At 38.2% G+C, this 13,466-nt stretch overlaps 1 protein-coding gene across 1 annotated transcript; it reads right to left on the bottom strand.

Moving 5' to 3' along the window:
* Positions 1-319: 319 nt before the first annotated feature.
* LOC120347136 (uncharacterized) lies at positions 320-10,548 on the bottom strand. Its single transcript, XM_039416999.2, has 4 exons — positions 8,571-10,548; positions 3,665-3,805; positions 3,100-3,377; positions 320-2,799 (listed from the first exon to the last, which is right to left on the bottom strand). Exons 1-4 carry the CDS (start codon positions 10,399-10,401, stop codon positions 2,212-2,214), a joined length of 2,838 nt encoding a protein of 945 aa, XP_039272933.2. The 5' UTR covers positions 10,402-10,548; the 3' UTR covers positions 320-2,211.
* Positions 10,549-13,466: the final 2,918 nt, after the last annotated feature.

Here is a 13,466-nt window from a genome sequence, read left to right as displayed (position 1 = left end):
TTGCAGCAGAATTGAATAAACACAAGCAAGGCAAGAATAAAAACTACCTTAATGGCAAGGTCATGTACTTTTTCATCATTCAGGCAATTATGATCTGACTGACGCAAGTATCTTCACATTACTCGACTGCGGGAAATATATGTGGCGCCGTATACTCAACTGAAAATCAACAATGAACTCTTCAAACTTCACGGCTGCTAACGCTGCTGTAACTGTACACCTGCCGTCCTTGTCTTAAATCGCAATGATGAGATACAGATCACCTAACCCTCCCGGTATATCTTTTTTGCAATAATTGCTGAATAAACACTGTGAGAAATATGGTTTTCAATGTTTTTTATTCGCCATGATAAAGGCTTCCTGTATCCAAACGAAGCACAAATGTAAATTCATCAAAAATCGAGAAAAGGTTTGTACACGAAATTGCAATAGATAATAATAGAAATAAACAAGACAAAATAATAAGTATTCGAATATTACAACAATAATAAGAATAATCGCAAAATTTAGAAGCATAAACGGTAACGCCCAATACTGTGGGCATAATAATACACACAAAAGAAATAAATTAAAAAAAAATGTACTTGTCATTTCGAACGACGACATTTTTTGCTCCCTGACTTCGCAAGTTTACAAAACGTACAGATCCGCTCAACGAATTGTACCTTTCGAAACAGGCACATTGCTTACCCATTGTAACAGTAACCACGAAAAAATAAGTTAAATAGACGCGCAACACAGAAGGAATCAAATAGTAAAAGTGAAAAAGTACGTGTGCTCGGGAGTGGATTAAGTTATGTTTCAAAGGGCAATATAGCACATATGGAAGGGACATTTAACAGATGGCTGAGACAAGTTTTACAGTTACAGTCTATTCTGTCTTCAGCCAGTACTTGGCAGATCCAAGCGCCAGTTTTGATGGAAAATTCATCAATTGATTTTCATAGACGTGGACTTGACATGCAACAGATCGCTATCAAAACGATGTCTGTACTGCATTTGCATTGTACATATGTTTAATATAGGACATATGAGCAAAACAAAATTCATTTTAAATATAAAAATCAAAGTTTACATTTCATCAATCAATATTATTTAAGTTAATTTTTTTTAAATAAATACCTGTTTAGAGTTGGACAAAAGAGTGAAGAAAATGTATATGATGTATAAAGAAAGCGCAGAAAATGCGACGTCAAAATATTGTCAAATAAATAATATTATTATATTACTATTTATTATAGGCTTGGAAAGCTATTCTGCGGAAACCTAACAGAAAAGTCCAATCAATAAATTAGAGTTGGGAGAGGGCAAGTTGAGCTGTTTTAACGAAAATGATTTGCCATGACAAATTAAATTTCAATTACATTTTAAATCAAATTTTTTTTTTGCAAATGACGTCTTTCACAGTGGTATAGGTTCATATTAGTATGGAAGTGTTGGATGCAGATGTGCAAAACAAAGAAAAATGTTTTTGTGAGAGAAATAGATAGGAAGAGGATTAAGTGGAGGAGAACCATAGTTAGTGTTGTTGTGCTTTGTGTGTGAGATACCAGCATTGGAAACACATGACCGGTGAATTACAGTTTCCAAATATAAATCGAATTCAATACTGTATCCATTTATAAGGCAATGATGGATCGCGTTAGGATATGATCATCTTTGATAATAATTAATATTATTTAGAGTTTAATACATGTGACTTAGTATTGCATTCTATTTCTGGCTCATAATTAATTATTGGGCTATAAATAAACGCAAGTTTTATCGAAAGATATCATTGTATTTTAGTAATGACCGGAATGCGCAATGTGACATCCAAACAACACGAAACACTTACTAACAAACCTTAATTTTGATGTGAAGAAATATAAGGACAAAATAGAATAACATGCAGAGCTGAATCATTAACAATGAAATATATAAATAATACAGACATTCCACTCCTTCAATCATTGATATTTTTTTAGATTGTTGTAGTCGACAAACTAACGAAAACATGATAACAAAGAACAGCTGCTAATTTTCTGCTTCGTATCGTGTCATGAAATTGCTCTGGAAGACCGCAGACGCTTGGCTAGCCTGGTACAGATCACTTTATTGGCAATGACGCTTTTCCCATTATGTTGAGGCGGCATGTGTTGCAATATTATCATTTTGTTCGCTTCAGCAGTTCTTAATGTTGTATCGTACTGATTTTATTCAAGTTGTTTGTCATCGAGCGGCGTACTCGGTTTGATGATAAACGACGCCGTTTCGGTGCGCCGCTTGACAGTTGGTCGTCTGCGGCTGATACAAAACCGTTTCCTGTGCTATATATCGTGGCGGACTCTCCGGAGATTCGACAGAGGCTACTTCGTGACAAGTGCCAGCGCCCTTCGAAGCTGCATTGGTTCCATTTTGGTGATTGTGAAGACGCTTTTCGTAAAGTTCGTCAGTGCCCATAACCCCGGATGCGACCGCTTTCGATGCGGGTGTGTTCCTGGGTGGAACGGTCTCGCATTCTTGAAACCAGGGGTGGGCAAGTGCTTGCTCAATGGTAGGTCGCATATCCTGGTCTTTTTGTAGCATCCAAGCTATCAGGTGCTTACACGAATCACTGAGATGGGCGGCACGTTTGTGGCGTAGATTGCACTCAACTATATCCTTTTCTTTTTGGAAGGGTACTTCGGCTTCGACCATTGTGTATAGAAGTACTCCTAGTGACCAAGCGTCGACGCGATGTCCGTAGTAACGGCGATGTGTAAACCACTCAGGTGGATAAAATTCTGGAGTGCCAGCAAATTCGGTGTAAGGCGTGTTCTGTGAAACAATAATCAATTTTAGCACTGGGCATTGTAATTTGCTATATCACCGAGACACAGCGCATAACTTTTATTGATCAGGGAAGCAATTTATATAATCAATCGTGTGCTTAGCTCACAATCCCCACTGTCGATTAAGCATGGGAGAGGCATAAATCAATTCATAATAGCACAATTTCATTACGGTCTGTGCGTATGAAAGGAATTTGAGAAGATAAATTTGTGAATGGGTTCACATTAATATCGTGATCAAGATATTAATAACAATAAAGAGCAGCAGATGCCATTAGGTCATTACCTTCAAGACGGTTCCGCAACCAAAATCGATAAGCTTTGCTTCGGAGGTATGGAGATTCAAAAGAACATTTTCGTCCTTGATGTCCCGATGAACGACGCCGTTGGCGTGACAGTGGATTACAGCCTCGGCGATCTGACGGAAGATAGCACGAGCATTCGCTTCTGGTAAGGCACCATATTGGTTGAGGTAGTCAAAAAGATCGATAACTGGCTGAGGACGCTCCATTATCAGAATGTACGTGCTACGCCTTTCGTACCAGTCTAGCATGTTGATGATTCCTGTAAACCAAAATAGAAACATATTTTATACATTCTTGCTGACATCACAAAGCCCAGAGACGTGACACGCGTCAATAAGTGACCAAATGCGTTGCATAGACAGCAAAACATATCACAGCAATGTATTTGGTGGATGACATTTTACTGATAAGTATGTTCAAAATAATAAAGATATATGTATCTAAAACGACACTATTATTATTTGATTGAAAACACTTCAGAAATGGTAAGACCAATTACGAAATCATGATAAGTGTTTTGTTTAAAACCTAAAAATAGAAACTTACCGGTATGTCTCTCGTGTGAGGCACGGTACAAGAGCTCAAATTCAATGGGTACCACACGATCATTGAGTTTTCCCCATCTCTTTACTTTGGCTTTAGGAACTTGCTTGATAGCTACCTGGACGCCATCAGCTTTTCTGGTACCTGGAAAGTAAATTAAAAAGATATTAGATTTGATGCTTAATGACTGGTATTCATTTTGAGCTTTTTCATCTGTGGAAAGAACGCTTATATTTAAGCGCAATGCTCTTGAGTAGACAAAGCTTTAAAATCCTCCAGCCGACGCCCACAAACAATAGAAAACAAATTCACAATATATAAAATATGACAAACAATAGTCACCACCAACACCACGGGAGTGGTTTTTCCCAATAACAAAACGACAAGGCATCGATTCTACATTTCTAAACCAGGTTGATTACTATATGTGAAAGAGGCCGATATTCGACAAACGAAAGTCATTTAATTTGGAATAAGCATTGGATTACCGTTCCTAAGTGCCAATGCCAATTCGATATTCTGGGTAGCTCATTTTTCCATCCGCCGCGGGCAATGTTCGTAGCAACTGTATTTCGCATTACGATGCCCAGGGGACAACGGACATTGCAAATCTTACGGTTGATCAATATTTTATAAAGGGGAAAAGTGGACCAAAGCTGTCGAGTTTAAGTAGCCAAATGACATTTTGTGGTCTGTATTGATTATATTATCTAGCATTTGTTGCTTTAGCCAATATGATTTAACTATAATTTTCACTACGATCATATGAAAATTTATGAAAATATGCTTCTAATAGAACACGTACGACTCCGACACGATTTTAGTTACAAATGGCCAAATTTTGCTGTACAGAATTACTAAAATAGATAGAACTATCTTTAACAAATTGATCACTATTTATAGAATTTATTTGTTAAGTATTTGTAATAACGAATATGGCATTGAATGTTCTATTTTAAAACGCACACTAAATATGTTGTCGTGTTGTTATATTTAACAGGGTACCCGATGTAGCGTAACGTGAAAATACCAATTTCTGGTTATGCGCTTTCCTAATAAAACGAGAGAGTGCGTCAAAGTTTGAGAGAATTTATCACGCACACGTCATTACGTAGACGCACACATACCATATTATTTCTGAGGCTATTTTTAGACAGAATCGAGGGTGCGGGCGGTGCACGCCTGTATGCTTAAAATAAAACACAGGCGACACCCGATAAATTTTCAAACTATAACAAAAAACAATATGCAGAGAATATAGAATCCTAAAAAAATCAGCAAAACGCGTAGGAAGTTTCATATTGTGTAATTCTGAGAAAGTCCTTTTTTGATGAGCGTAAAAGTTTAATTTAAGTATTAGCCCTAAATAAGTTTAAACTCTTGTAACATTAAACCCTCTAACCATACGCGATGTTCGTGTTACCAAAAACTCGTTAAATACCACGTAGAATCGAAAATTAGTCACCACCACGCCGAATGAAGTAAACAATACGCATATGGTCATCGAATACGATAAGCAATCACAACAAAGCTTTTAAATTCAATATCGCTATATTTTTTAAACTCGGTAATACTGTGCAATAATGCAAGCAATTTGAATCGTATTTCAATACCACGTAATTTAGTTTCATTAGAAACAACAAAAGGTCAGAATTTATTTCTAGTGGATGTCTGACCCGAGTGCTCGGCCTGAACGCCACATTGTTAAGAAGTCTAATAATAAATTTCTCACTAAAATTTGACACGCAGTTTATTTCCTTAGGAGTAAATTACAAAAAATAAACAGACTGCGGAAATTTAATTTAAAAAAGGCAACCCGGATATTAGAATTGCAATAATAAGAATGCACTGTATTAATAATAATAATGTCAAATCACGATTACCGCGCATGTTGTTGACGTGTAAGCTCCTTACACAAATGAACATCTCGATTGAATGAATTTGGCGAGCATCGTATTATTTCGCCAAGACGGCCGACTAACGCGTGATTAATTTGATGAAAATCCGGTTATTACGTGCACTCGAACTCTAATACCCATTAAATCATATTCTCACACCGGATTTCGAGATAAATCGGGGAGTCAAGGGCATCGGTGACATAGCGCAATATTGCATAAGAATACATTTCTTATCAATACTTCAATCTCTCCAACGATACAAACTAGCATTTAAAAAAATATTGTTATAAAACAAATGAAGTGAACCTATTTTGCCTCGCATTTGAATGTTGACTCTTTATCGTTAAACAATATATAGTATGTCGGTATTATATCAATTTTAGATAAACAGTTCCACACCGAAGATATTTCCCACAAACGCTTTAGAAGAAAAGAGTAAATAGAATGCGAAAGCAAGAATAATGAACAATGTTGCACCGTCATTGAGTTGGAGTTTCGCATTTGCATGTAAAATAACAAGCGGTGTCGCGTTTACTTGCGATATGTATGATCCCTTTGTAAACGACCTTGACAAACATGATCTAATTTGCCTTTTTCATTGTGCGTTACGAGCTTAGAACCTTGAACATTGAAATAACGTATAAAGCTGTAAAACAGTTTAATGCACAGTGAACAAAAGACAGCGCTTTAAATGTTTACGATCGATTGTAAAATCACCGAATTTCAAATGCAGAAGCAGTCACGACTCGATTCCAGATTTTCTAAACGGATGTGAATTTGATCATATGGAAAGAATAAAGTTATTTTGGACTTAATTCGCAACAAAATATGCGTTGTCTGTTTCATAAATCCGTATATTTGCATTTATGTGGATAACTCTATGTACATCGATAAATTTACATAGCCAATGATATCGACAGACAAGCCCAACACATTTAACATAACCGTGTAATACAATCGCGGGAACACGCATCAACACTCGTTCCCGTCGTCGAAGCCGACGCCACTTCTCTTCAAAGTTTATTTTAGTCAATGCCCACAATTTAATATAATGTGACTCGTACGGAAGTCCTGTCGTGTTACTCGTAGGTTTTCATATTCGTTCTTTGTTCTGCGTTCGTTTGGTGCGGTATTTTGTGTTTAAACTCTGGCCATCCGATCTTTGTGTTTTCAGACAGGCAGGTGTGGATAGTAATATATAACAAGTGAATTATTCATACCTACGCGGCACACCTATAAACTAGCCCAAATCATAAAGTTTTCGTGTTCAAATTTACCCAGTCAGTCGACTGTATATAGATAATCAGAAATTGGTCACGGCCCAACTATGATACGCCAATTTAAAAGACAATCATCAGTTGCGAAATTTGTTTGAGCAAATTAAATTGCAGTCGAAGGTCAAATAGACAATTAGTCCGACAATTAATTCGTCGCGGCACGAAAACATAGGGCCGAAAATCACAAATAACACCAAGGTACGAAACGTAATCTCGAACGATAAAATAGTTCGATCCGTTTTAAAGTAGCGATGAAAAAAACCTACTGGTAAGTTAATCCGATCTCAGAGGAAACCCAAAACGATATGATTGATCTTCGCTCTCTTCTGTTCTAAATTACGTTGAAAGCAAACCGATTACTGGACCGAAAAACGTCGAAATAGCAACGTGAGAAAACAGTTAAAACTATTTCATGAAGAATCAACAAAAAAGTTGCGATTTTGAAATATTCAAGTGTATATATCGAACTTGTTTTCTTAAAAATATAAGAAACTTCATAAAGTTGGTATTATCACTAGAAACAACAGCCAGTGTAAAAACGAAAAACCGCAATAGAAATCGAAAATTTCTTATCCAATTTGAATTCAAATTGTTTTTTTGGTATCTAATTAACAGTATGTTTACGAAAAATTAATACTTTCGATGTGGTTTACATTCCATTTTCGATTGATGATTTAGGAAATAATGTGAACGTTGTTTTAAACCTAGTACGAAGGTCTTTTCCCACTTATGAACTTAAATACTTTGTAGACGTGACGCGGTAGAAAAGAAGTTTCGTGGAAAATATGGAAAGTTGTGGCATTGGATTTTCGGTCTGAATTTTATCTGTGCTTATTCTATTGTAGTATTATAATGCGACTTAGGCACGTTGCAAGACTGTGGCATACGGGTCAGGTCGCGTCGGTCAGTCTTTGTTTAGGGGATTTTGCAATAACTTTGTGAATGCTGATTCAGTTGGAAAAGCACCATAATTTTAAATTTTTGTTGTCAGAAATCAAAGCGTTTCATTTGAGATACGGAAACAATCAAGCAAATTTACTGAGTTTTATAACAGTAAGTAAGAAGTTTCCGAATCAGTACATATTGGGTCTCAATTACTGACATCGATTTGCAACGAGTCGCGATATTGGCGACTTAATGAGATTGAACGAGCAAAAGGGCACCGTCGACATATGGCAGGCAATGTGTCAAGCTGCCGAAACGAAACGTGAAATACACGACATCGCGTATTGGGCGAAAGCCGATCAACAGCTTTGCAGACTTGGTTATTGGTGATGCAGCCTTGTGGTAATAAAATACTCAGCGGGGCGAAGTGAGCGCCATTGACACGACCTCGCGAAGAAGCCGCTAATTACTTTTCGCGACGTGGGGATCGATTCCGATTAACGGCACTCTCTGTCGTAACGGTGAAACTAAACTTAAAACCAAATATCACTACACTACTTATGATGCGTGAAACAGGTTAATCCCTCGACCGAGGTTACCGACCACAAAAAAACAATATCGGTTATAAACCGATTTCCTATTTTTGCACATTTGCAGATGACGTATTATTTAGTAATACTTGCCTGCCTGTTTTGATCCGCTGGCTTGAAAATCGATTTTACATGCAGCGAGCAATCCGGATATTTGGGTATTCAAATTTGAAGGTCGGGACGAATCATAACATATTTCAACAGCATGTTTAACAAACATTGTTTACATTAATTTGTGAACACAAAATAAAATACTGACCTGCATATACGGTGCCGCCTCCTCCGACTCCAATTATTCCGTGAATGTCGTACAATTTCTTCAAAGATGAAGAAGATCGCGGAGTCTCTTTTGATCCCTCGGCTGCTGGTGATGATTCGGTTGAGGTAGGAACGTACTGTTGCGCCTGCGCTTTACATTCTGGTACTTGCTGGACACTTGAAGAGCTTGTATTTGGAGCAGCAGAGGGGTTAGTCTCGGTCGCCACAATGACATGATTGTACTGTGCGTTGGAGTGTTGTTGGACATCACTTTTTTGGTTTCGAACTTTCGATTTGTTATCAGCTTTAGCCTTCTTTTGTTGGCTACGGGTGTGGTAGCGTGGAGTGTTATTCCCAACTGTACCTTTATTGTAATGCCTTTGTGCCTCAGCGTTATTGTTTTGATCACTTTGAGCAACGACGGGGGCGACTATTGATTGCACCAAATGGATGTTTTCGTGTTGTACCTGGACATCTGTGGCGTACTTGCCCACCATCTCTTCCTGTTTGCGGCCTTTGACAGCGCTTCTGAGATAATATCGGCCAACATTGTCTTTTTGTTGGTCTGAGAATTCAGAAGATGTCGTCGTTGGAACTACAAATGGAAAGTTATTGTGAGAGGTAGCATTCTGTGCCACTGGAGCAGCACGATTAACAGCCTTTCTGGAAGACTTTTTGGCTTTTCTGGCTGGTCGCTCTTTCGGAATAGGAATGTTGGGTGATTGCTGAGGTCTGGGAAGTTGTGCAGAAACAAAAACTACGTCGTCGTCGTTCTTTGATCGTTTTTGCTGTTGTCCATGTTCTTCCGTTGTTCGTGAATCACGAATTGTGACGTCATCTACTCGAGCAGTGACTTCATCCGTAGCACAAACCTCACACGAACACAGCGTTATGATTTGGCCGCCAGGTCCTTGGCGGTAATAATACTCTTTTCGGCAGTAAGCCTCTCTGTTATTGTTAATGACATCATCAGCTCTTCTCTTTCGTGGAGAAATTCCATTTACTGAGGGTGACGATGAGAGTGAGGAGCACGATGAGTAGGAAGATTGCGAGGAAGAAGATATTTTAAGTCCTGAATTTGAGCAGCACGATGATGACGACGAACTACCCTTGTACTGCTGTCTATAATAAGCGTTAGAATCTGGCAAGTGAGTTGGAGGCAAATGATAATTATTGCCCAAACTGCCACCCACTGAACCAGCACTGGGTGACGACGGAGCGGAGGAAAGTGACATTTTTGTGTCTCGTACAACCATGTAATTAGATGACAAGCCAGTAGCACTAAACCTTGTTTTATTTTTCAAGTTGTTTGCTTGCGGGTGCTTTGCTTGTGCGTGATGTCTTTGATGATAGTGTTGTTGCCGCACAGTGGGTACTCGGTGCAAAGGTTTCGGCATAACATTACTACCGCTATGCGTGGGGTCTTGGCTTCCGACGCTCGAGGAGACAGAAGATCCGCTACCGTGGCTCGATAAGCCCGTTGCGTAAATATCCAAGGGGTTCGGATTTGAGATACCAAATAATTGATACTCGCTCGGCAAGAGGCCTTGAGGAGTCATAATAAAAGCATCACTGGTGGGAATTTCCTTCGGAACCCTGTCTGCGTTGATCTTCAAACAACGGGCCACGCCTGAACTCTGTCTTGCATCATACACGACCAAAGCATCGTTGTTCACATTAGAAGTGACGTAATTGCCTTGTGACGCCATATTTCCTTCCCCAATGCACAATTCAGGCTGTGCAAAATTCAGCCAAAAGTTCGGCCTTGGGTATGGAAGAAACTGATGGTTATAAAAACTAGGGAATGGAAAACTGACTGGATCAGCTGACATTCCGTATTTGATAATCGGTAAATTTCGAAAAGCTGAAAAGTTTATTTTTACTGCTTTATAGTACAATGTAGCAGTCAGCAAATATGTGAAGCATACTATATAAACGACTGTTTCGTATAGTAATTTTTCTGTCAAATAATAAAATAAAAACACAACTTAAGTTCAAGTTGGTGGTAGAAACCAATAAATAACCTCATTAAATCCTTCGAGAATAAGGTTTCACTGTACGAAATTAGAAGGTCATGATACAGACCTTCACATCACTACTAAAATCAGAAACCGCCATTTAAACATTAATTGCCTTCACCAACTAAACCATGCTATTGTAAACTTTAGATACCTTGATTACAACAATAAAGTTTAGAAAGTCTACTCATATGCACAAGTAGATTGACATCACATAGTTTGTTTTTAGAAACGGTATGCGTATATTCTGACGAAAGCATCATTGCAGCAAATATAAATCTATCAAAAATCACCAAAATCCATACATGAAACTGTGACTAATCACTGACTGAGAATAAGTATAGTCAGTTAATCAACTGATCTATGACGCAATCTATATATACATTGTGATGCCTTTCGAAGCTGAAGGTTGTTAGCATGACTATACTACACTGCAAGCTGATGACTGAACTAGTTGTTATTGCCTGCCAACGTTGCAATATATACTGATATACCACTGGTGTTCTATCTCGCTCTTCGCCTCTTAGCACATTACCTTTAAAATCTAATCTAACACGCCTTCAGCTGTGGCAGATAGCACTTCGTCGATAACCGCAGCGATTTGCATGATAAAGGTCTTTCGCACTTGCGATTGTCAATAGCGCACCCGTGTCTCCCTGGGTATCAATATTGTTCAGAGCTCGGATAATTTCGCATGATGGTTTACGGCCCAGCTGTGGGCTTTTTTCTTTTCGACATTTAATGATTTTTTTTCGTATTTACGGTTATGGCTTGTCAACGACAAGAAGAAAGCCACCGCTGATGCGGCCTCGTTACGCTATTTTGTCTCTACCCGAGAGGCACCCATTACCAGCGTCTGTCGTGATGAAAAATATAATAATAATAATTAGCGTACTCGCTAGTTACAAAGACAAGATCGAGTCTTCAAAAGTAACCATTTGTACTCCTTATCTGCTTGCTAGCGAACTTGCTCCGTGTGGGTGACTCGCGAAAAAACAACTCCCGTCGTACTAAGCTATAAACAAATACAAAAAACAACCGTCCCGTTACGAGCTATACCTAGTAATTATAAGCGCCCGACTTCATTTCGGTACCTCTTTATCATTTACGCGATTTATCGTAAACGAATCGTTGCAGAGATAACTGATAGAACGAAAGGTGTGGTGTGTTTGCGGGCAGTCATTTTCAGTACCTTCTAATACTTTTGCAATTGTAAATTTACAATGCGTAAGACATCGTGCCTAGCAATAACATCGAAGCTAAATTTCAACAAGATATATTGCATATAAAGCAAGTATTCCTATTACACATATATGAAGTATTCACTGATACCAGCGTCATGTAACCTTATATATGCTTCTACATCGATTAGCTATCGCCACGTGACGTAATGTATTTTGTTCTTAGGTACCAGCCGACGTATTCACAAAGAGACGGCGTACGGCACAATATTTGTCCCGTTGCCTAAAATAAACTCCATAAACAGCGCAGTTTGAATCGCAGTTGAGGTAACGCAGACCAATTTGTTGTTTCCTGGGTAGATTGTTATTGCGCTGTCATCTTATCAGACGACACGATTAGAAGTCTCTAGCATGATGTTCTGAGTTCATTCGTATGTGTATTTGCTAAAGCACGGAATGCTTTTTTAACATGTTTTCTCATAAATACGAAGTGAAAAATGTGATATTTTGATCCCGAAATGCGTATGCACGAAGTAATGGATTTGTTTTGATTCCATCAAAATCCTAATCCAACCCGCAACTTCAGCAAAACACGGTTTCTGTCGAAAGCGATTTTCTCAATTCAAGCAAATGAAAATTAGTTCCGAAACAGGTGATAATCCCGCCCAGTCGAGTTTGTCGCGAAAGCGAAATTGCGAAACAAAGATAGATGATACTATGGATATAGTATGCATAAAGCGAAACAAACTTGTAACATGTATGAGAGAAATGCTTTCGATAAGAAATGACAAAGCAATCAATTGGGTCCAAATTCGTTTCGGTTTAAACAGTAAACATGTTTTTCTGAATTTCAACTGTAGACCACTTTTGATTGAGCGTTGTGTCGTCTCGTATGTTGAATTTCAACTTTTTGATGCCCATTGATTTTGCGTCGATACGACGAAAACAGAACACTCAAACACCACAGAGCAAATGATATATTGAAACTGGTTTATAAGAAAAAATAAACAAATTCCAATAAAAAACAAGGAGATAGCGCAACGTAACCCGTATGATTAGAAATGTGTGCAGCACTGACGCACGATTTTGTAAACTGAACTGCTAATTTTGCCGATTTCCATAATAGCGAATCACGTTCTTATGTGACGTCACTGTGCGTCGCTATGATGGGGAATTACGCGCCCTTGCTTGCATATTGATATTACACCAAAATAATCAGGGAAACTTATAGTTGAATAACGCTATACACAACTTTAATGCGAGTACTTAGCAAGGTGTTAAATGAATAATCAATTTTAGAGATATATAGTAATTCGGTACAACGAGTAACTTATCGAACATTGATACACACGAGTACAATATACACGATTCAGCAAGAGCCTTATGACTTAATGACATCACGAATTTTGGTCTTGAGATATATTAAGACATAACACACAGTGCCGTCATTAAGTCATATTTTTATTATTATTGATGTCTCATTATTTGTGGTAATTTCAACTGATTCATAATTTGCCTGGTCATAGTTACTGATAACCGAAAAAAGACGAGATAGAGAGAGCGGACGTTATGCAAAGTCCAGGAAATTACGCAGTGTTTTGTTTGCTCGAGGCTTGATTTCTTTACGACGTATTGTAAACAAAGACACCGACGAAGAACGCCGTTTCACGCTCTCCGTTGATCTACCATTCTAAATAA

The sequence above is a fragment of the Styela clava genome, chromosome 11 (assembly GCF_964204865.1).
Source record: "Styela clava chromosome 11, kaStyClav1.hap1.2, whole genome shotgun sequence".
NCBI lineage: Eukaryota > Metazoa > Chordata > Ascidiacea > Stolidobranchia > Styelidae > Styela > Styela clava.
The sequence above is the reverse complement of the archived record's forward strand: the minus strand, read 5'-3'. Positions and strand labels throughout refer to the sequence as shown.